We start from the raw sequence: 25037 nt of genomic DNA, 5'->3' as shown, positions 1-25037 counted from the left end.
AAGAGACTTTGGTTGCCGGTAGGCTTAGGCATGTAGCAGCCACTTGGGTTGGCGGATGAGGCGTGTGCATTATTGTGACTGATTTTGTTTATGGTTTGTTCATCAAGAATCTGCCAGCCGGTAGTCAAAGCAAATAATTCATTATTCAGATATGACTGAATATTCTATCAGATTAAAGGACAAATATTCAAATAGTGAATTATTCAATTTGATTCAGCCCTATTACTGTAAAATTTTACTGTCAAGCTCCATAGAGCCAAACAAGAATGGCAATGGTACACTGACAGCATAATAGGCCTCATGACTCACAGCAAGTTAACATGAGGTCCATTTGGAAACAGCTTGTATAGGGGTAATTCCAGACATCAGGGATCCAAAAGTATGACATTTTTGTGTCCGTTACATCTTACCTTTGTTATCAGACGTGGAAATGTCACCAGAATTGATTTCAAACTATTACTATTTGTTTGGCAGGTAATTTGTATTAATTCACTCTTGGAAATCAGAAAATGTGTTCTGAACTTACAAACTCATACGTCAGATGTAACAGGGACACAAAAAATGGACCCCTAATTTCTGGAATTACCCATATTCTAAAATGTAACACTTAATTTAAGTAATAATTTGAAAAAAAAATATCTTGAAGACCTGTCAAGTATACTCGGCCATCAAGACACATACATGAATACAACTTTAGGCACACTCATGTACTGGTTATCTTCGGTTTCTTCTCAAGTCTGCAGCTTGGGATTTCTTCTCTGTATACATGTAAATGTATACAGTCTTTGAACTAACAAGCACCATCTCTCATACAAAGATGACCATACTATCATTTAAGTAAATCATTAACTACACAAGCCTGCTTCTTCAATAAATGTTAAACTATTCCCAGGCATATGTCAAGAGTAATCCCACGTAAAATTATGCACCTTTGTGTACACATTTGTATGCGTGAAACACGATTAATAGCAAGACTGTGGAATACAACTGTTTGTCAACCACGAGAAAAGTGACAAATTACAAGATATGATCCCGTGTTGTTAGAGAAACAGCTTTCTGCAATGACAATTAAGATTTTGGAAAAAATATAAATTTGACTGGTATAGACAAACCTGTTATAATCATCATGCCATGTAGTTGCCTTGACATCTAGAATAGTCTTCCTGACGCCACTCAAAACAGCCAGGTTTGCATCAAAAGCACTCTCGATCTCCAGTAGACTGCGAGTGATTTCTGGCCCTCTCTGTCCAGCAAAACAAGGTAGTGGGGTCTTGTTGCCATCTTCCCAACGGGCAAAATGAATTTGGCATTCACACACCTGAGGTATTCATCAAGAGAAACTGAACAACAAATTGTGCAACTGCTGACATAGGCAGCAAAGAGGGCAAAAATGCAATATTCCAGTAAAATCATCATAATGTGACCTCAATTTTCATGTAATCCTCATCTACATATATACAAAAATGGACGGGCTCAGGGTTCTAATACTTTTAGGACGTTAAAGTATACACCTTAAAATGGCATTACGTGACCCCTCATGACATCATCATCATCTGCAACACATCCCTGTTTACATACATACAAATATGGAACCCAATCAGACTCAAAGTTCTCTAGACACAGAACATTCAAGTACGAACCTTTACGATGATATATGCACCTTAAAGATGATGTCAAGTGACTTGGGATAACGTCATCAAGACTTCAAACCAATTTTCACCTAAATCACATCCTTCTTTAAGTCTACAATGGATGCCAAGTTTAATCCAAGTTAGACACATGGTTCTAAAGATATTGCCCCGCAAGAATTCAACTTTGCAGGCATGTCAAGTGACCTCTGATGATATGCCATTGTGATAGAGCTGTTCTGGAACAATCCACACATAAAAGTCGTTCCTTGGTACAATCACTGGAGATAACAGATTGCACTCACCAAAGTGCCCCATACAAAACTGTAAACAAAGTCACTAAGCTTTTCAATAAATATTTCAATTAATAATCATGTCATCACGACGAGATTTCACAAACTAAAACCAACACTGAGCTGTTTCGGCAATGATTTCAGTAAATCTACAAACCTACCCATGTAAGCACTTACCAGGTTTCAACCAAATCAGACATGTACATATACTTTGGGAGAGATATCTTCAAAGTTGCACCTTCAATGTAATGGCACGAGAAAAACTGCAACTTTAATTTTACATGTTTGTCACAAGACCCCTGATGATGTCACGGTGACTATTTTTTCTGACACCCTCTTGAATTGTTGGACTAAGCATGCACCTAATATAAAGTCACTTTGAAGGATGAGTGCCTGAGTCTGTGACATTAGAAAAACACACAAAAAACCTGCAAAAAAAACTACATATACATGTATGGTGATCATGGTGAACAGACGTCTGACAATGCTCTGAGTTTTACAACCAAGATTGATGTTAAGTTGAAGAATGTGCTACTTAAAGTCAAGCAAGCACCAAATGAACAAATAAAACCACTGCTGGTCAATGACTTTGATCTGGAGGGTCTACTTAACATGAGGAAAGCTGTCTTTGAATCCGCTAAAGAAAAATGTGTTCGCAATGATCAGATCCAAGATGGCGACACAGCTATTACAGGTATGCTAAAGGCACATACATGTAGATCTGCTGAGGGAGTAGCTGATGATACAAGGGATCTTTGCCGTTTCGTGTTTAATCACCGACCAAACCTTCCTAAGGCCTGTTTGAGCAACAACAGTAATAATTCCAAGGTTAAATCTATGTTAAAAACTGTCACCTCTGACAATGACGCCATGAAATCTACGAGCCATCCAGGAGCAAACACAATGTCGGTTCCTACACATCTCAGAATGAGAAAATTCTATCGGCGGTTAATCAGATATAGCAAGATATAATAGCCCTAGATTTAAAATTTTCAAGCCAAATCTCAACAGTTTTTGATAAAGTAAAGGTGGACAATCCTGATAAAGATCAACTACAAGATCTAAAAGACAAAACTGTAGCATTCAAGCAACCATTGACATGCTAATAAGAACCAATGAAGACAAAACCAACATTAACAATGCCTTGAGCGCATCTTCAATAATCAACCACTGTCCAGAGCCAGTGCCCTCCACAGTGCCAACCACAAACCGCTTTTCAGCATTGTTGGAATGCAGTGAAGCTGATACGAATGACAACTCTGTTCAAGATATGGAAAGGCTTATTGACTCATACTACGACGCAATTCAGTCTACAGAAGTCTGTGACAAAACCCAGTGTTCACAGGAACAACACAAACTTCCAACTTTCCAGCAACAACTTAGTAAATATCGAGAAAAACATCGCTGAAAACACAACTGTAAACCTTCACTTAAACCCCAGACTGACATTTTAGTAATTGGTGACTCCATGATCAAGCATGTGAAAGGACATAAGCTTTCGCACTCAAAACAGGTTAAGCATTCATCTCTACCCAGTGCCAAGGTTGACGACATCTATCCACATGTCATCACTCAAGTGAAATAACACAAGCCTTCTGAGATAATCCTGCACATCGGTACCAACAACGTCAAAGACAGCACTGAGGACATTCGGGATAAAGTTGTCTCTCTGGTAGAGGTAATCCAGTCTTCTTCTAAAGTACCAAAGCACAAGCCCCAACATATTGCTCTATCTGGTGTTATCCACCGGTACGGCGAGACTGCCTCAGAATCAACCAAAGTAAATATGACCAATAGATGCTTAAAGGAAGCGGCTTATCAGTGGGATTGGGGCTTCATGCTAGTATTGGCTACTGCCACTTAAGCCGTGGTGGTATCCACCTCAATAGATCTGGTCAGGCCACATTAGCTAGAACGTTCTTATACCCAAGATCAACAATGTCAACAGACTCGGTGAAGAAAGACCACCGTAAGAGACCTTGTGTGTCCCCCAATCGAACTTATGCAGAAGCTTTTTGAGTTCACCTAGGCCAGGATTTTCCAGAACGAGCGTGGAAAACGAGGATGAGAACGCAGTCAACACAGGACAACCAACAGGACAACCGTTCTTACCTAAGACCATGCCAGCCACTACCATCACAAGCGACCAAGTGGTTCAAGTACCAGCAGAGAATGAGCCAGTCCGGGAGCCATCCACGTGGTCGCAGATACAAGCAATCGAATCATCCCACACCATAAATGGCCCGGACTTAATCAGCGGGTCCATTCCTAAACTTAACGGTAGAGGTATAAAGGTTGCTCATCTTAACATCCACAGTGTGGTTAGCAAAATAGATGATCTCCGACATTTATTGAAGTTGAAGCCTTTTAATGTAATTTGTCTCAATGAAACACTGTGTGACAGTATCAGATGATGAAATATCAATTGATGGGTTTACTACTGTGAGAAAAGACAGAACTAGGCACGGCAAAGGTGTTGCAGTTTATATTTCCAACCACCTTACTTTCACAAGATTTGATATCGAATCCGAGCATCTAGAAATTATTTGGCTCGAAGTAAAATATGACCAATGTGCACCGATTTCAGTTGGATCTGTTTACAGACCACCTAATTCTAGTAGTCTTTTCTCTGAAAAAAATTGATAATGATCTATCCACAGCCTTAATGACTAATAATGACATTATCCTACTAGGTGATTTTAATTGCAATTGTTCCAATAGTGTGCCAAACAATAGTACAGGTAATGTGAAGGTTTATACCGAGATGTACGGGCTAACCCAGTTAATTCAGCAACCAACAAGGGTCACCAGTCAAAGCAAAACTACTATTGATTAAATATTTGTTAATAACCAAAATGTACATAATGAGAGTGGAGTGTTTTACACAGGTATCAGTGACCAATTCCTGATCTACACTATAATTAAGGAATACTAAGCATCATCTTCAACCCCAACATGGCCATAATCGTATATCATACAGGCCAATGTAAATTTTTGTAATGTAAAAATTTTATCCATGATTTATCCTGTCAACAATAGGAAATCCTTGATACCACTGAAGACATTGACTTGCCTTGTGAAGAATGGATTGACATGTTCATAAATTTCGTTGATTCCCATGTTCCTCTTCGACAAAAAATGTTAGGAAAAATGCATGTCCATGGATATAGCATGATATTGTTGACATGATGAAAGAGAGAGATAAAATGGATAAAGCTGCTGTAAAATCAAATAATACAGAATAAATGGAGTGCATACCACCCACTTAGAAACCAAGTCACTTGTTTATTAATGCGTAAAGAAAAATCTGATTATTATTGTGGTATTCTTTGTGACAACAGAGGAAATGGCAAAAAAATGGAATTGTATTAATGAGGTAATATTGAAGAAAAAACACTTTACAGAATTCGATCCATCATGAAAGTCAAAAATGTGATAAGCCTGACGATATTGCAAATGTCTTCAACAAATATTTTATTAACTGCGCAAAGAAAGCGATCAAGAAGTTGCTAGAGAATCACAAAACACATACATAATATGAGAATGATAAGGTTCAAAGTGCTTTTGACCTTGAATCTGTTTCTGAAAGTTATGTTGCTGAGATTATAAAGAACATGGATATAAACAAGGCCATCGGGGACGATGATGTCAGTTGCCATCTTCTTAAAATTGCTCTGCCTGCAATTTTCGAGTCGCGAACTAAACTTGTTAACCGGTCATTACAATCTGGTTAAGTGCCTCGAATTATGAAAAGTGCAAAGGTCACGCCAGTACCGGTATATAAAATCTGGTGAATAGTCTGACGTAGGCAATTACCGACCAATGTCTGTCCTCCCAGTAATCGTAAGATTTTGGAAAAGTCTGTCTATGATTAGCTACGTGCATGTATTAATGACAATGAACTTATGCATGCTAATCAATCTGGTTTTCGACCTTTGCACTCCACATTGCCTGTTTTAGCAAAATTAGTTAACCAGTGGAACAGTAACATTGAAAGTGGCTTATTTAATGGAGTGGCTTTTATTGACCTAAGGAAGGCGTTTGATACAATTGACCACAACATTCTCCTTTCTAAACTGAACTCCCTTGATTGCTCAAATCACACACTGAACTGGTTTTCCAATTATTTGCCAAACTGGACTCAAAGGGTTTAACTTAATAAAGTCTACTCTGATCCATGAAAGGTTGTCAGCGGAGTACCACAAGGCTCAATTCTGGGCCCGCTATTATTCTCTGTATATGTAAATTTCATGCTGTCAGCAGTCATTGATGGCATAGTGGACATGTTTGCCGGGGACATCACTGTTACTGTCTGCAGCAAAAATGCAAATGAACTTGCTGACAAATTAAATGTTGCGATAGATCAAATAAGCAGATGGCTAAAGAGTAATAGACTTGTGTTGAATTTTGATAAAACTATTTCATGATTTAAGGGACCAAGGCAAAACTGAAAAATTCCAGTGAAATCACAGTATCTCGGAGGCTCACTCCTGATGATGTCATTATGACGATTTTTTTTATGGGACGCGCACAAATATGAAATTAGTCAGATTGACTAAAGTACGGAAGTCTGGCTGTCAACAAACATTAACGATCAGTAAGTTACCAAAATGGTGCCTTGAAAAGGTGTACAAAGTCAAGGGATACTAGCACATTTGGATTTATTACTTCTTGCTTAACCACTTCATGCCGGGGCATTTTCAATGTTGATGATGCTGGGCCGGCATGACTATCATTTTTTCCGTTTTCAAAATCCTTCAAAAATTCATCATTTCATTTAACGGTCGTTTATAGCCGCATGAAGTAATCTTTAGGTACTACTCTAAGTTGACAGGTGATATAGTGCTGTGAAGAGTGGAACATTAATGTCATGTGACTTGTCACATGATGTCATCACCACATCAGGTCAATATTTGTCTAAAGCACTCCCCAACTAAGCCTGTGGCTCTCAGGTAAGCTTACCAGCATACCCAGTATGCATAAGGGTAACATAAACATCCGTATCATATTTGGGAATAGAAAATAATCATAGAATACACTGTGCATTTCAGCGAGGTTATAGTCACGTGCAGTTGGTGACCTTTTACATGTACATTGTATTTCATGTACCAGTTGCATCCATATACTTTTCATGTAGCATTTCATAAATCAGTATTATTGTTGATTGTGCCACACTTCCTATAAACAGAAGTGAGGGTAACTAAATGCTTAATTTGTTTGACATTACAGGGGATTTAAGGTTTTCCACGTTAAGATTTCTACATAATGTTGTGGTTAAAATTAGGTCATGTTATTATGTATTACATGACATAGAGTTTTTGTGCTAGGTCCCTATGACTTGTAAGTGTATGGGGGTATCAGGGCTACATATAATGATGTGCAGACACGGCTAATAAGCGTGTATTCATACAGTATTATGCTTGTCCACAGAAGTACATTTGATTCAGCAGAATGTTATAGTGCTGAATGTTTGGAGGGTGTATTCATTCATTGTACTCTCTATCTCATTCTCAGTTTCCACCCTCTAAGATTGTGATTGCAAGGCTTGTTGACCTGCATTGTTGGTGTAGAACAATATTATAGTGTAGTGTGGAGTTGCCACAAGACATCACATCACCACTGGTGGCAGTCAAATTGAACTGTAGCTTATATGAGTGGGAGTTCACCCCGGATTGACCATATAATTCCTTCCTGCAAAATGTCCGCAATTTCCAGAATATAAGCTGCAGCTTATACGCTGATTCTCATGCTGAAAAATGTCTACACCGAGCGGTGTGTACCGCAAACTTTGAAGGATAAAATCAGTCACAAAAGCCACACCCGGGCCACCTGTACCTCATGCAGGTAGCACAGTCATGTTTTCGTTGGTTGTCATTTTGTCGTTTACATATGAAAACTCGAAACTCAGAGAATAAATAAATATTTGATTTGTTCGAATTTTAAGTTTTGAATGGAATTCCCTGAGTCATTGAGTCATGAAATACATAACATGTACATGAAATGTGCCTACACTGTACGTAATTTTAAACTTCATTTTATTGCTCTGCTTTGGCAACAATTTTTAGTGATTATTTTCCAGCTTTTCATTCACTCTCATTGTGTATTTTTTGCAGACGAATGATAATTCTACCAAGATTTTTATTTTTGTAACCTAAAAATATCTTTCTACTGTTAAATAAAAATGAGCCTCCTTGGTATACATTCATGTGGCAGATCTTTGTCTTTTTGCCGATCGTGTTCAGCATGATAGAATTTCACGTTTTTTTACACTTGGGTTTTCTGAGGACAACACTTCCTGTGGTCACGTGGTTATCAAAGAGTCAGCGATAGGACTGTCCATGAATGGGTCTGCGGTAGCAGTCAGGCTAGTCTGAAAACAGGGTTTCATTGCATGCAGAGCGTATGACTCGTGCAGCATGCAAGCAACACAAGTAGCTCCGATGTGATGACTCACCAAGGTCTCGTGGCTGAGTTTATATTTTTGAAGCAATTTAGCAGTGTGTTGTTTGATCGGCATCACAAAAACATTAAGATAACCGGATGTAGTGTTGTGGACATTTACAGGGAATTTTTTTGTTTACAAAAAAGCCTATTCTTTTGGCAAGAAATAGTCGGCCTACAAGATGAAACGATCTTTCGACTTAACTGACCTTGAGTTATCAAAATTTTATTGTACGTCCCAACCGCATAACTTTTGCTGGCCGCTGGGAAAAAAGGGCAACAGCTGATGCACGGCCTACGGAGGACAACCATTCAGCCCGCAAAAATTATTAAATTTGAGGACTGAAATTCACTTTTTAAGGTGATACTCATTCGCATTTTGCTTACTTTTATTAGGATTGCACGTGTAGTGGAACTATTTACATACTATACATGCTGTGTAAGTGCTTTAGCATGCAGCACGATGGCATTAGTGGCTGACTTTAAATCTTAATTTGCCAACATCAGGTGGCTTATATTCTGAAAATTACGGTGTTCTTGGAGTGTATTGCCTAGGTGTAGTTGCATTAAACTTACAATCTGCTTATGGTCTTTTAAACTACAGGGGCCAATTTCATAGAGCCGCTCAAGCACAAAATTTGCTTAAGCAGGAAAAAACTTTGCTTAATAAACAACGGTTACCAGCTCAAACTCTATCTGATAGTCATGCAACCAAAAAACAGCTAAATACGATCCCAAAACAATATACATACAAGGAGTTTTGGCTGGTTATCAGATTTATCAAGTAAGTTTTTTTTTTCGGGCTTAAGCCAATTTCATGCTTAAGCAGCTCTATGAAATTGGCCCGTTTAATGGGTAATGCATTTTAAACCCCAAACTTGACACAGCTGAGAATTGAATGCCCTGCAAGTAATTCCAATTAATTGGCAGGCTTCTGAAATGTAAATTCACCCATTTAAATTTAATTAGGGCATAAGTTGAAATGTAGTACAGTACAGAACCTTACCTCAAGGAGATCTTTGCAACGCTGAACAAAGGCATCTACCTGAGCAAAGATACTGCTTTGGTCCAATACCCATCCTTCTGAGGAGTACTTGTGATGCATCTGTCTTACCTAAAATTAAAAAAAAATACTGCTTATGCAATTCTTAAAAAAAAAGCACTTTTAAGTGAGTGCTTTGTCCCTGAGAAAATGGCAAAAAATCTTGTCAAGCTTCAATTTACAATAAGAATATACGATCTGAAAGATACTTACACATCTCCTATAGACCTGAGCCTTTCAAATGTGTGGTCGCAAACTAACACTGCAGTAACCATAAAATGTGTTGATAACAGCAGAAACAGTGCCAACATGCTCTTGACAATAGCCAAATCAAGGCATCACGGCTAACAATTTTTTTTGTTCGCTGAACAGAAGGAAGGGCTTCAAGAAAAAGTCAGTGATAAACACAAAGCACATGTAGTGCAACTTTGCTCATCTCTTCCAATTTTTACTACCCAACCAATTTCAAGTCCTTTTTCTTCAAGTTCAAGCTTTCCAAGTGACTTACATATGAGTAGGTTTCTTTCCATGCCTTGCAGCAGTCAATGCTCTGGTGGAGACTTTTCATGGATGATGCTACGTAGCCATCAAATAGTTTCTCCAGTGAAATTTCCTTACAGCATCGATGTATAATTTCATTGCTCACCTACATGTAGAATATAACAACATTCTAAATGAATTTATGTGAATTAATACAGGAAGTTTTATTCTTCCACAGACTAGTTCAAGTCATAATTCCCCAAAATTGTTTGTGTCTGTCTTTAATCATCGCATATGGGATCTCAAAGAAAGTTACATGTATATGGTAGGGGCTCAAAAAAAGTCTTTTAGTCACAAATCCAGTGGACATGAGCATATCTTTAATTTTTGTGATAATATTTTTGTGATATCTGGTTTGAGGGCAGGGACCATTCTGTACTGGTCACAAGTTAATGCAACGCAGGATCAGATCCTGATCCCGGGATCTGATCCTCCTCTCAAGAAGGATGAGATCCAGTTCAGATCCCGGAATTTGATGTAACTACATCCGGTGCAAGTCTTGAAGCACGTGAAATCAAGTCTGTGTCGTCGTGAAGACCTACATGTCATGTATACGTACATGACATTGTAAACACACCATACATTCACTATAGGCCCAGATGCCACATACACAACCACACAAGTACAGTTGTACTTTGGAACCGTTTGGATGGTTTGATATGTGAAGCTGGCAACGTCCATTCTTTCAAAGAGAAGGCAAATAACTTCTTTCTTTCATTGGATCATGATTTATCTCATGTATGACTTTTTTTTTCTTTGTGTTTTTTACTTGACACGGCAGGTTTGTGTGGGTTGCTGGATGGCAACTTACAGCTTTTATGCTTTTCTCATTCTTGCCTGTTTCATCTTTTTACAATAATAATAATAAAGTCCTCCCCCTCTGCATGCACAGTCCAGCAGTAAGCTGCCCTTAATTGATGTTCCACCCACGTCTTCCCTACAAACCTTGGCCCACTCTTTTCATTTCTTACTATGTCCTTGTTTATGCTTCATTCCGCAGGCACCCCTCACACCTGGTTGATTGGCAACAGTATTGTCTTCAGCAACAGAAAGTATGCTTCACTTGAACCTTCATCTGTTCTCCTCACCTGGCAGGGTGTGTGGGGAGCAAAGATCTCATCAATGATCCCCTCTGTCAGGGTAGAGCTTAAACAGTCTCCGGTCCCTTATACTACCGTTATCCACCCAGGGACTAATGATTTATCTTCCATTCCTGTTAAGGAGATCCGAGGGCGATTGGAGGAGGGCTAACAGGGTCTGCACATGTTCCCCCAAACATGCATTGTATGGTGTGGCATTTTACCTCGTCTATTTTATTATGGGGAGGAGCGTCCTGGGGAGGGCAGGCAGAACATGGCTGCCCTGAACAAGTATGCTCATACATGTATGGTACGTAAACAATTGGGCAATGCTCATGCAATTAGGCATTCTCACACCATTAACCCAAGCCAGCAGACCATTTATTGCCACAACGACATCCATTTATCACCCCTAGGCAACAAGCTATTCTGCGACAAAATCTTTGCAGCACTGTCCTTCTTTGCATCGAACCCCTCCATTCTCCTTTACCCACTACCCGCCCTAGATAGTTAGCTGGCTCATTCGGTTCACCAGACTTAGGTTCAACCCCATCCCCCCTCGATAGGGCCCATTGCCATTCGTGAATGCGGTGGCTAGGAAGCATATACCCATTGTGCTAACAGGTATATACATGTGAACTAGTAAATGGGAGGGGGCCACAAAGGACTTTGTTGTGCTTATAATATTTGGGGGAAAAGGAGAAGAGAGAAGATGGGAGAACAGAATTTGCCCTTGGTTGTTGCATCGGGAAAAGGGAGTGGGTGCTTGGCAAGTCCCTCATTCAGCACTTGTTTGGCACAAATGGGAGGGTGGGATCAATGTATGGGGATAATTCCAAGGATTCATCAAGTCACACAGACAAATTTGTTAGAAGCCGAATCACCTGTTTTGTAATTCAAGTTAATCACCTGAGTTCATGATTGTTCTCTGTCTTATGACCTTTGATCCTCAAGTCTGCATATCCATTGTAATTGGGTGCTTAAGGAAAAATTGTCAATTGTGTATAAGCATTTGACCTTGTCTTAATTGCTTCTGTGCATATTTGCCAAAGATTTGTATAATTTTGTGTGACTCATGTTGGTAGTGGTTTTGCATGAAATTGCCAAACCAATCTGGTTTAGCATATCTTACGAAATAGTATGGTATATACTATACATTACACATAGTAAAATAAGTCAAACTCTGCATTATTGGCATGTATTATGTTAATACATAAGATACTTGCTTTTATTTCAAACTGGCAAGTTTACTAGAAAGAGCAATGAAACACTCGGCTTTCTCTCATCCTCTCTAGTGCCAAATGACCATCTCTCAGCCTAACGTTTTTTAACCCAAAGCATTTAGAGTGAAAAAGGTAGATATTACCCACCTAACAAACCTAGTTTTTTTTCCCATTCAACAGGAACTACCACTATTTTTTGTTCAGCCTTATGCTGTGGTCTTGCCCCAACAAACATATTGTGACATGCATGTAAATGACTGTACATAGGATGGACGGAGCTACAGTGACTGAACTGCATTGAACAAACAATAAGGTGTGAGATAGCCCTTCAGGGCTCCCCTTATCATTGTGATTTGACTGGCCAGACCAGGGAATCCTGAAATCACGAAAAGCATCTTAATGTGGGCCTGGGCCAAGAATTGGGTGCACTACTTGACACCATCAGAAAGAGGTTGGGGTTGATCAACATCTTCCAGATCTGTGTGAAACAAACAGGCCAGGAATAACATGAGTTGAATACATACCTTTCTGAAAAGGCCAGTAAGTCTCTCTCTGCTCTTGTAATGCTTGGAGTTGACCCAAACCATTCTGATCATGTTGATGATCTTAGCCAACATGGGCGGAATGTCTGCTGGTTTGGCCTTAGACAGCTCTTCACACGGCTCTTTCAGAGTGGAGAGAAACTTCAAGTTACTCTGAGCCTGCTCTGAGCCATCCTAAATACAAATATAAAATCAAGACTGATTAAGGAAAAATATTTCGAAGTCATGACAAACATATTTTTAGAACTTGTGCCTATTTTGGGGAGTCAGGTTGGCAAGGTAGTTCTTTCCTCGCCTTCCACATCTGTGGTCCCGGGCTCAATTCCCGGCCCAGTCCACATGTGGATTGGGTTTTCAGTCCCTATATGACTCTGTGGGTTTTACCCAGAATATTCCTCTGGGATTTTCCTCCCACCTCTAAAACTGTAACTGCTTCTCACTGTCTCCCCTTTACTGATGTTGGTGAATGTGGGTCATTTGGCGGCTGCCCTTGTATGCCATCGGCTCAATCACGTTTAAATGTATTCATTGTTCCACGCTTAATGTCTTCATTGTACAGCGCATTTGAACATATCTATATGAAATTTGTGCTTTATAAATGAATAAATTATTATTATTATAATTATTCGCAAAGAATTACTCACCTTAAATCATTCATGAATAGTTTACATATCTGTGAGTGGTACCGGAGCTGTACAGCAATGTGTTATTTTTGACACTGCTCCTGTAGTTTCAAATTTTAGTGGCCTTACTACTACAAATCCACTTTCAGGAATTGATTGACAGGAATTAATTGGAGGAAGAATGTAGCTGTTTAGAGTAGTGTTCTTACTGTGACTACTAATTATACTTCAGTAGCAACAGACAGCACTTTTTATTGAGAATAAAAATATTTAAAAATGTTATTCCATTACCTGGATCTGCTTTGAAAGCTTTCTAAATGAAGCTACGTAGGATGACTTTGAAAGCTCTAAGATTGTCTGGATCCTCAGCACACCTTCTTTTCTCAGCTGTTCACTGATTCCAGAGAGATCAACACAACGATTATGCCAGAAGGCAATTTCCTCCAAAGGGCCAGAGTTTTCTGAGGTTTCAATGGCATCCTGTGATGCAAGGACTTCTTTAATTTGCCTTGTCCAGTGCACCATGGCAGCTAGGTAGAAAAGAAGAATGAAAACAGTTTGCTTATTTTTACAATGAAATTGTATGGCATATTCTTCCTAAATGAACCAAAATGCAACTCCATTAGTCATTTTTCAAAACTCAAAATATGAAGGGACTGACATTTCGATCCTAGCAGAATCTTTCTCAAAGGCAAAATGACAAGTGGACAGGACAAACAAGCAAACAGAATGCTGCAGGCTGGATAAAGGGGACTGCATGAAAGGCATGGTTGAACAGTACAGGAATGTAAGGTGCACCTTCAGATTTATAAAAATGATTATTTGACGATTCTTAGGCATACTGTGTACATTTGGTGGACATTTTGTTGGCTACCAGTGCAAATTAAATGGGGTTTAATTCATTTCAAGTTTTACGTCAAAGTGTTAGCACCAGAGGACTTGATTTCAAAACCTCTCTCAACAGGGAGAATTCAGTATAATTTTCCACTGAGGTATTTTAAAGCACCTTTAAAAAAAATTTTTTTTAAATATAAGCCATGAAAAAAAGCACAAAATTGACGGGAAATGAAGAGAAAAGTTTGGCTCTCTTCATTCTCTTGTCGTTTATAATCACCCTCACTAAACCAGCATATCTGCCAGGTTGTACCTAAAATTATCTTTAGGTTTGGCAGCATCAAAAATGTAGAATGAGTACAATATGTTCATTGCAAACATCATATTTGACAGAATATTGATGACGCTTGAGAATTTTGACAAAAAATGCATGACGTTCGAGAATGCTGAAAATGCTGTAACGTGTAGTGCTTGAAACTTCCATGCTCGATGTTCATTTTTGCAGCTTATTTTGGAGATATACCCACTGAAAATTAAGTTAAAATTAACAACTCTGTAAGCATTAGATTTTTATCATGAACTATATCTTATGTCTTAGACGTCTTTTTTTTTTTAACGTCATTTAGAACGACAGATTGTCTTTTGAGAAACTTTTATACGAAGGAAAATATCCCGAAACGTCACCATTCCGTGGAGGGGCTCATGAATATTGAATAAAAAAGAGGGTGCACTATCTGGGTTAATGTCAAAGGTCAAACAGGCCACGATGCAGCAAAATGTTTCTCTAATGTGTCTAATGGCACCACGAGATAATGACAGAAGCCGCAAAATTGCCAAGATCGGTATTTTGGACTATAGTTTTCGGAAACGTTCTTGAAGATAATGTGATCGGTCCAGTCGTAAAAGGATGATGGTTTGGGGGTGCTTTTTTGCACTGTTTTAAAACTTGCATGTACATCGATTTGATTTATCTAGCTGTTTTTTTGCCGTCAATTTTTTTTACACTTATGACAGAATCGAATGAAGTTCATGACTGCCGATTTCGGGACCCGATTAATTGTGAGAGGTATTTTTAATTTTGTGATTATGGTTTTAATATGTGTACATGTAAATATTATCACCTTTCACAACATATAAATCTGTGTAAAATTATCACTCCTCGGTATATTTTATTGGCTAGGATTTCAACAGGTTGTTCATGTCCATCAAAAATGCTGATGTTCGAGACTTTAATTAAGTAACTCCAATTAAGTTGAAAGATGGACACAGTCATCATTGTTCCAGATATCAGCCATGACTTCCCTCATCACATCAGGCATTGGGAATTAATTCACTACTGAAACTTACATGTATTTTACCAAAACGTATATTAAAGACTTGAGATTTCAAGCAATACACCAAGATATGCATACAACCATAGTACCAGTACACTAGCCTTGAATTCTATCTGCATGCACCAGGTCAGCCAGCCGGGTGCATGTATAGAGTAACGTACCGACGTTTACACATCTACTGGTGGTGTGTTGGCCAAGAGAGCACAACAGCAATATGCTATTGTTTCTGTTTCTGGTGTTATCATGGTCAGACACAGAGCACTGCTTTTCTTCGGCGGTCTTATCAAGCAAGGATTTGTTCTATCCATTGCAAAGATATGATCTAAGGTGGTAGTTAACACTTTATAGCCTCCACTGAGTAAGTTTTTGGCACTTGTCACTGAAGATATTGTGACTGTTAGCGTTTAATGACTTCTTGGGGTTTTTTATTTACACTCTTGAACTTTCATTGTTCACAGTGTATCGATCTCATGTGTGCACCATCTGCATCCTTCAGAACATCTTCATAGCAACCTGCACTGAGACAAATTGCAGGGTTAGTAATGCATCACATCTGTATGTAATTTTCCCTGTTTGATTATTTCACAACTTTTCCCACACCAGTGTGATGATAATGTGTGCCACTCAGCAGGAAGTCGAGGCCATGTTAGAGGCCAGACCTCAGCAATCTGGATGGTATGCCTACCTAGACATCTTCAGATGGTACTCACACTGCTTAGACCACATGTAATTGTAGAATCAGGGCAGGTATGCAGAGAAAGTAAAGCAAGGAAGAAAACAGGGTGACAAATGTAGTGGATATGGGAGATGCGTGTTTTAACTCTGTAAGGAAAGGGGTCTTTTGGAAATTACTGAACAGTGTCTGGCAGATCAGGTCAGGAAAATTAAGAAAAAATCTGCTCTCAACAGCTGTAGAAATTGAAGAAATGAAGAGGGAGATGGTCTGGGTCGGGGTTTTGCCAGGGTTAGAGGATGCTTTCACATCTTAATGAATGAGGTTTGATCTGACAATGATACCCCTAGAAATGATGGAATGGAGAGTCTTCAGGATACGGATGATGGTTCAGAAGCTAGTAGCAGGGATGTGACTGCTGCAAACGAAGACAGAGGCCTATCAGATGACAGGATTCATGCAGGGGTGGATCATGGCACTAACTTGAAAGGAAGAGGATAGAATACGGAAGAGAACTGAAGAGGTAGTGTTATCAAGGGTCAAAAATAGCATTCGTGCACTGTGTTGTGTTGCAAGAAAGTTGACGGATTCCACAAGGGCTGTTAAGAAGATTCTAGATCCAATTAAGATGAATGGTACATCTGAGCTTAAGTCTTGTTTATGCAAGTGCTTTCTTGTAATGGGATACGTAATGGGATACGTGGGGTACAAGCGAGCTGTCAAAGGCAAAAGGGAAACAACACGTTGCCGAGAGGGTTGGCTTGAGGACAGATCAAGGACCTTCAAGGGGATTGAACTCAAGGACAAGTGTTGGGAGCACATTTCGGAGGTTCTGAAATCTGAGGATGTGAACGTTCTTGGGACTTCAACATTCAGACTGACTTGTTGTTGTAGAACACAAAGAGTTGTATCACACTGTAAATGTGCATGTGCCCAGTGATGCAAGGGTGAAAAGCAAAGAGAAGGTCCTAAAGTACCACAATTTGGTGAGGGAACTTTGTAAGTTAAGAAGGTCAAGGTGAACGTCATTCTAGTTGCTGTGAGGTCACTGGGTGCCGTTCCCAGGTCACTGGAGACACATATCAATGAGGTCGGCATGACTGTGAAGGCAAGGAGGCAATGCTGCACAAGGTGGCTCTCCCCGATACTGCTAGAATTCTATAGAAGATGCTCGAGATCTGAGGCTACGGGACACAGCTTGGCTGGAGTTGGTCCAGCAGGTAAGGATAAGATTTCATCTCACTGTGCGTCATCAAATAATAATAACATAATAATAACCGCGTGCGTTGGGTTTGAATACACTGGAGCACTATTGGTATCATGCGAGCGGCAATGTAATGTACACAATTCTCTCAACTCAGTGACAGTAAAGGCAAAAAAACTAATCCTATTACCAGTAATGTGAACTGACAGTTGACATTTCAATGAAGTACACTGGTTTTGAGTTATTAGTAGGCCTACATCCTGTTAAGGTTGCGTTTTCAGTTATTGTCGGTAAAAAAATCGTATCGGATCGGACATCGGCCAATGTTCAAATTAAAACATCAGACATCGGATCGGCACTTAAAACCTGCATCAGTTGTTCCTTAATATGTTGTTTTAATTAAAGCATAATTCATTAAAGTTTTTCACTACTAAAAACAGAAAACCCCAGAGATCTTTGTTTTTTCATACATATTGTTTGTCATTTTGTAAAAAAAAAAAGCGCTTGAAGAAAATTATTAGATTTTGTTACATTTCAACATTCCCGAAGGTGTTCATGTACAACATAGTTCACAAGCAATGTTTGCACACACAGACTTGTGCAGAGATTGAGTACAATGTCTGTATTTTTGCCCTACTAATGTGACTTTTTGCCACTTTGTTAAAGTAGAGAAACACAGAGACCGAGCTTTTTATTCATTGTTACTAGGAAAGTACACCAAATTTTGCATTAAAACTCTGCTAATTTCATTTTTTAAATCAAAGGAAGAAAAATGAAAGGAAAAGCTCCAAATCAAAATAGGATCGAAAAGTGAGAGGCAGTTAAAAAACTGACAAATTGGATTGAGATATTTTAAATTCAGAAAGAAATAGTGTGTTCATCAGTGTTGTGGAAGTCCAACCTTAATTTTCCAAAGATGGAATGGGTTGTTCGTATAAAATGTTTAGGCTGGGCGAAAGGACAAAATATTATTACGTCTAACAGATTTTTCTACACAATAATAGGAAACCCACCTCCATACTTCCTACAATGTGTAATTTGTTTGTTGACAAGAGGCAAGGCATATTTTTGTGGAATGTATGGTAGTGCCATCCGGTCAATGTTCTACTACAAACATGGACAAAGAAAAAGAATGTGTTAAAGGTGGTATACATGTACACCATTGGTAAAATCCTGAAAATCGACTATCGAATAACCCCAAAATATATTACTTCAAAGAAAGTACACAAGTGCCTCAGTCAGTCTGTAAAATATTTCCACTCAGAATACTGTTATCGAGAAAACAGAAATGTTGTTCTCTTTTTCACGATGGTCGGCTGACCATCATTTAAGAGTTTATTTCACTTCATACATTACATTCGCTAGGCACCAATTTTGTGTGTGTCGTGTTTGCAGATGTTGTGGGAGTCTCTATGAATGAACAAGTAATACTAAAAGCAGCTAGAAAACATACAGACAGAAATTCATCAAACGCATTGTAAACTGAAATTATAGGTAACTGAGCTTAAGGTGTAAAGTAGAAAATAACTTGGATCACTGTGAAGTTAAATTTTATGTATGGAAAGGATTTTCTTAATGTGAAAACTTTGCAAATGGCATGTTCTTCATAAAATGGACCAAAAAGCAACCTCAGCAGTCATTTTTCAAAACTTCTAAAAGAGTGACTTTGATCATGTAAAATAAAAATTAGCACCTTCAGATTTATAAAAATGATTATATGGGGATAATTAGGCATAATACATGTATGTCCTTATGGTGGACATTTGGTTGGCTACCAGTGCAAATCAAATGGAGTTGAATTCATTTAAAGTTTTACGTCAAAGTGTTTACAATAGAGGACTTGATTTCAAACTTCTCTCAACAAGAAGGAGAATTCAGTATATTTTTTGACTGATGTATTTTAAAGCACCTTAGAAATAATTTTTTAAAAATATAAGCCACGAAAAAAGAGCACAAAATTGACAGAAAGTGATGAGAAAATTTTGGTTTTTGACGGGCTAAGTTGAAGACTTTTGCCGGTCTAGTGCGGATGTAGATACCTTCTGCTACGTGTTGGTTTGTTAACTCAAGCACTGCTGACAAGTATATTGTGAAAAGTGTGGGTGCCAATGGACACCCCTGTTTTACTCCATGTGAGACTGAGAATGGTTCCGAGACCTTGCCACCTGAATGGACCTGGGCAAACATGCCATCGTGAAATTGCCGCAGTAGAGAGATAAACTTGGGAGGAATCCCATATCTAACCAGGAGGTGCCATAGGCCTTCCCTTGCAACAGTGTCAAATGCTTTTGAAAATCAACAAAGAGCATGAGGAGTGGTTGTTGTTGCTAGATGGCTTTCTCCTGGAGTTGCCGCAAGGTGAATACCATGTCGATGGTGCTGCGCTTGGGCCCAACACTGCATTGTGATTCTGGCAAGATGACCTTTGCAAATGGCTTAAGGTGATGTAATAGCAGCTTTCCAAAGACTTTGCCTGGGATGGACAAGAATGAGATGCCACGGTAATTCCCACATTCACGATGATCCCCCTTAAGCTTAAAAATTGTAACGATAGTTGCATCACGCATCTGTTATTGAAGCTGACTGGACATCCAACAGTGGCTGAAGAACTCCAAGAGGCCTCTCACCGTCGGCTTTGACCACTTCCATTTGGATACCATCTGCGCCTGCGGCCTTGCTATTAGCAGAGCGAGCAATAGTGGTCACAACTTCATTGCAACTCGGTGGATCATCTAGGTCACGCTGAACTGGTCGTTGTGGAATGGAGTCAATAAGATCCAATTTGACTGGCTGGGTAATATTCAGGAGACTCTGAAAGTGCTCTTTCCATCGATGAAGGACTGATAGTCGATCACAGTGGAGCATTGAGCCATCAGCCCTTAGCAGGGGTGCTGCAGCAGAGCTGGTTGGGCCGAAGACTCCTTTGAGGGATTGGAAAAGGCAACCATGGTTGCCCCTCTCAGCACAGGCCTAAATATCCTCAGCAATTTGAGTCCACCAGTTGTCATGCATGTGACGCAGTTCTCTTTGGGCAACTGCACTGGCTCTGTTGTAATGCTGTCAGTCGGCATCTGAGCCGCTGTCTCGATAGGCCAGAAGTGCAGCTCGCTTTTTATTTAGCAGAGCCTCAATGTTTGCATCATTCTCATTGAACCAATCTCAATTTTTCTTTTTGTGAGGACCAAGGAATCTCTGAGATGGCTCACGAATGGCATTGGCGAGTTGAGCCCAGTAAGAGTCTACAGACTCATAATAAGGAATGAGTTTTGTGAGTGAGTCACTGATGGTAGAGTTGAGCTTTGTAAAGACTTCTGGGGAGTGGAGCTTGCCAACCGCTAGGCCTGGCTTAGTTTAGGGGCAATTCTAGGTTGGTGAGTGAAAAGCTGCAGCTTCATTTTCGAACGTCTCAGCATGTGGTCTGTCAGAAAATCAGCACCGCGCATTGCGCGGGTAATGCAGACATCAGAGAGATGTGCTCTTCTTTTAATAACAAAATCCAACAGATGCCACTGCTTAGATCTAGGATGTTGCCAAGAGTTGTAATGATGATTTGGTAAATAGAAAAAGGTATTGGTGAAAGCCAGTTGAAATTCAGTGCAGAGGGCAAGGAGCCTGCGTCGCCGTTTGAGTTACTTTTACCCCGGCTGAAACGCCCAAAAACTGGAGACCAAATCACTTAGTTAGACCCCACGCGGGCGTTGAAGTCTCCAAGAAGAGTTTTATCCTTGTCACAAGCTGAACGAAGCAGACTAGACAAGGCTTTATAAAACTCATCCTTAGCTTCCTCTGGGCTAGGCAGCATAAAAGTAGGAGCATAAAAGTAGGAGTAAGTAGAAGAATAAAAAGATGTTATCTTTGGAGTAGAAGAAAAAAAATATTAAAAACAAGAGCCGTTTCAGCCGCTGCCCAAAACACCTAAACTACACTTCATAAAACATGACATCATCATGACACTGTCCCAATTGCCACATACACATGTAAATGTGTAACACAGCCTGGTTGAGTACATGCAAATTATCAACTAAATCAGACCTATGAAATTGGGTTTAGAAAAGTGAAATATTGGGTTGTATAATGAAAACAGTTGCTATACTATAAAATCTGGAGTGCATGAAGACAATAAAAAAGGAAAGAAAAAAATATTAAAATAACAAATACAAAAGCTGTGTCTGCCTGTCTGCCGAAACATTAAATAACAACTTACTCTCTAATCTTTGCACCAGCTCTTTATTCTTGGCAGCTTGTTCCAGGGTGACATTCAGTCCTTCGCTAGGAATGTACAACACTGTGTGTCCCTTCATCTTGTAATGTGTATCCGTAAGGCTGGCCATAAAGCGATGCAGTTGGGCTGAGAAATCATTCTTGATACCTTATTGAAAGCTGTTAAGGATATAGTTACGAACAGTATCTCAAAGTAACAATTACTGTTATCAATCATCTCTTTAAAGGACTAACATGAGGCAAGTGTGTATACATTACTCACAGCAGTGCCACTTCTAAGATTGCTGAAGATCAATGCCTTGAAAAAAAAAAACATAAAAATCATGGGATTCCTCCTTTAATGACCATGTCCATGAGACAAACTGGGTGCCATAATCATGAAGTTGCAAAGGCACAAATTTCACACTCTGCCACCAATAAAAACAAAATAAATTTTGATGCTTACTCTTTTTTACACCCCTAAACAAAAATTATTGTATTACAGGCCTTCTAATTTGGCACATGCAACCTTTCTTCCATACTTCCCTGAAGAAGCATTGTTCACGGGCTTTACTAATGAGCATTCGCTTAAATACATGTACTTGATGCATAACAATAAATCAGTAATGAAAGTCATTTGAGTAATTCAAATGTCTCAATATTTACTCCAAAGTCTAAAAACTGATGTCCAGAAATTTCCCACAAAATCAGGCATAGGGTTCTATGATATTCTCAAGTAAATAAGTGATTTTGGTTTTGGTGTTAAAAAAATTTAAATAATTATTATCACCTTTCTTAGCATGCTTTGTATCAAGTTTGTTAATCATTTGTTTATTTAACCTAAAAAGGTTCTCTGTGCTATTCCAAATGAATATTTAAATCATGTCAAATAAAATGTCAATGCACACTTTTAAACTGGGCACTCATAAACAGGAATATCTGGAACTCACCAATATTTACTACTTATTTACAATAAACGTACTCGAGGACAAAGTACATGTAACAGCTTAACATTTGTTATAAGCAGCACACAATGACACAGTTAACATTCACTGGAGTTAAAGAAAAAGGAATTGTTTGCATCATTTTGTAATATTTATTTTTCATTTATGCTTAATAATCTGGAGTCTCTGTAGTAGTCTTGCCTATATGGACTCCATGTCAACTTTGAACCCTGGGGGTCTCGTCAATACTGCTACTGTAGTTGTAAACAGAATTAAGAAACCAGACCCCATGTCTCAACTAAATTAAAACAAATTGGTGAATCAAGTAACCAATAGAACACTAGCAGTCATGGAAAGGATACTGTCAGGCCACGATGTATTCTCAAAGAAGAGTGGTGCATAGATACTCTGCATCAGCCTTAATAGGCTCTCAACATGACCACTTTTGACAGAACCAAACTGTACCATCTTATCAATGCTGCAAGAGTCTGCAATCATTCCATCTTTACGTATGAAGTAGCATATTTCATCCACAATCTGTGGAGGAATCCTATTATCAAGGGTCAGGCCTAGCTGTGGATCCACATAGATGACTAATAAGCGGGACAGGTTCTGAGGCATAAAAAAATCCTTGATAAAATCATGATGCTCTGATGTCCACATCTCTGTTGTTAGTGCACTCAGAACTGTATGTTCTTTCACAAATTGAACCTGAAACAAACAGAATGTAAGAAAATATTAATGATTAAAATGTTTAAGTGATGAAACTATTTTTTTTACAACGCACATATACTACAATACATGTAATACATGTAATTTGCATGTTTGGTGAAAAGTGTTTTTTGAAGATTTATTGAAGGGAACAAACTTCAAAGGAATGATGCCAGAAAATGAACCACTGAACTTCCCTCAAAACATTACCAAAAGTGAACTACCAGGTAGCTATAGCTGGGAGGCATGAATACTGGATGATCAGACATTCATAATACTGCACCATTTTGATAGGTACATGTGCATGTACCATACATGTACATATTGTGTGAGAATTCATGGGCGTCAATTGCTCCTAAAAAGTAGGGGACAGACAAGAAACTTTGATCAGAACTATTGCAAGCACAAAGCCCCATTGGCATGGGGTTCATATGTTTTTCTCCATGAAATTCTCCAATCACCCACTTTCGAAGAGGAGGACTAATCAACAGACCATTTTACTCCACCCCCCAGAGAAAATGAAAAGTATAGGTTGTGAACGAATAATTATAGTTCCGTCTTTTTTCTTTTTTTTTCCTTTTTCAGCTTCTTACCACATTGTATTTGTATAAAAACTGTATTGCCCTACTTCAGAAAACATTCTGTGCATTTTTTATTTTCGAAGTGGTAACTTGTACAGTGGGTAGATTTTCTCCATTCTGAGTCAATTTCTCCTGACCAAGGGTCCTAAAAGGTGTTCTTAAAAGGTGCATTCCACTACATCACTAGATTCTGCATGTGACCTCATTATTTTGTGATCCCAAGGGTTACTTATAATGAGCAGTGCCATAATCAGGGGCCTGTTTATTTCAGACAGATCTGGATCATAATCAGTGATCCCAGGGCTGTTTCCTGCTATTCATTAGGTAGGTTCTGGTCTTAGTGAACCAACGATGCTGTTTTCTATGGGTGCATATTTTACAGTGTAGTGCAACCTTAAGCAGAGTTCTTAGCAGTCTAAAATTTTAACAGGTACAGGTAGGGCATGCAGATAATGCAGCCACCAATAATATGCCCTGTGCCACACAGTTGACAAACGCAAATATGTACATCACACACAAATCTGTTGTGTGCATGTACATGCAGGGTTCGAAATTCACGACAGCCAGTGCGGTCAATGCCCTTTTACTTGCCTTGATGCCCCTCGGAAAATTGCATTGTCCACGGCCACTTTTGCTGTGCCCTGTGAACACTTTGGCCATTGTGCCTTTTCCAGTGAGTTGTCAAAATTATTAACAATAAATTCAGCCCAGCGCTCGCCGGCCGTGCCGGTCGGCGAGACCATACCACGAGCGATCAGGCTTGCACAGCCCGCATGGTATACGGCCACACTGCCTTCACTCACGCAAACGCGTATTCACAAAATTTCTTAAGCAGCGAGCTGTTACTATAGTTATGCGCACCCCCTGCATTACAGGCCAAGCCACGTGTGCGCTACATGGACTGTCCAGAGGGGGTAGTGTTGACTGTTCAACTTCATGTAGCAATGAACATCATGCGTGCTAGCAAGCACAGACCCGCACCCCTTATGGATTGCTAAGTACGGTGTCCCATAATGCATTGCTGCATATACCGCTATTGCACACTTTCGCATTGATCCGCTGCACGTGCACAAGCACAAACCCGTACCCTTACGGATACATGTTGCTAATCGGAGTGTCCCATAATGCATTGTTACATATACATG

At 39.3% G+C, this 25037-nt stretch overlaps 1 protein-coding gene across 1 annotated transcript in view; it reads right to left on the bottom strand.

The window, feature by feature from the left end:
• Positions 1–25037, bottom strand: part of LOC110980179 (dynein axonemal heavy chain 2-like) — a 281550-nt gene that overhangs the window by 234888 nt on the left and 21625 nt on the right. The window contains 7 exon segments of the mRNA XM_022236585.2: positions 1113–1318; positions 9369–9476; positions 9913–10050; positions 12771–12962; positions 13703–13941; positions 21661–21825; positions 22963–23311. Coding sequence (XP_022092277.2) covers positions 1113–1318; positions 9369–9476; positions 9913–10050; positions 12771–12962; positions 13703–13941; positions 21661–21825; positions 22963–23311 — 1397 coding nt within the window.

Source organism: Acanthaster planci, linkage group LG12 (genome assembly GCF_054643075.1).
Source record: "Acanthaster planci isolate LZ-2023a linkage group LG12, COTS_SCS, whole genome shotgun sequence".
NCBI lineage: Eukaryota > Metazoa > Echinodermata > Asteroidea > Valvatida > Acanthasteridae > Acanthaster > Acanthaster planci.
The sequence above is the reverse complement of the archived record's forward strand: the minus strand, read 5'-3'. Positions and strand labels throughout refer to the sequence as shown.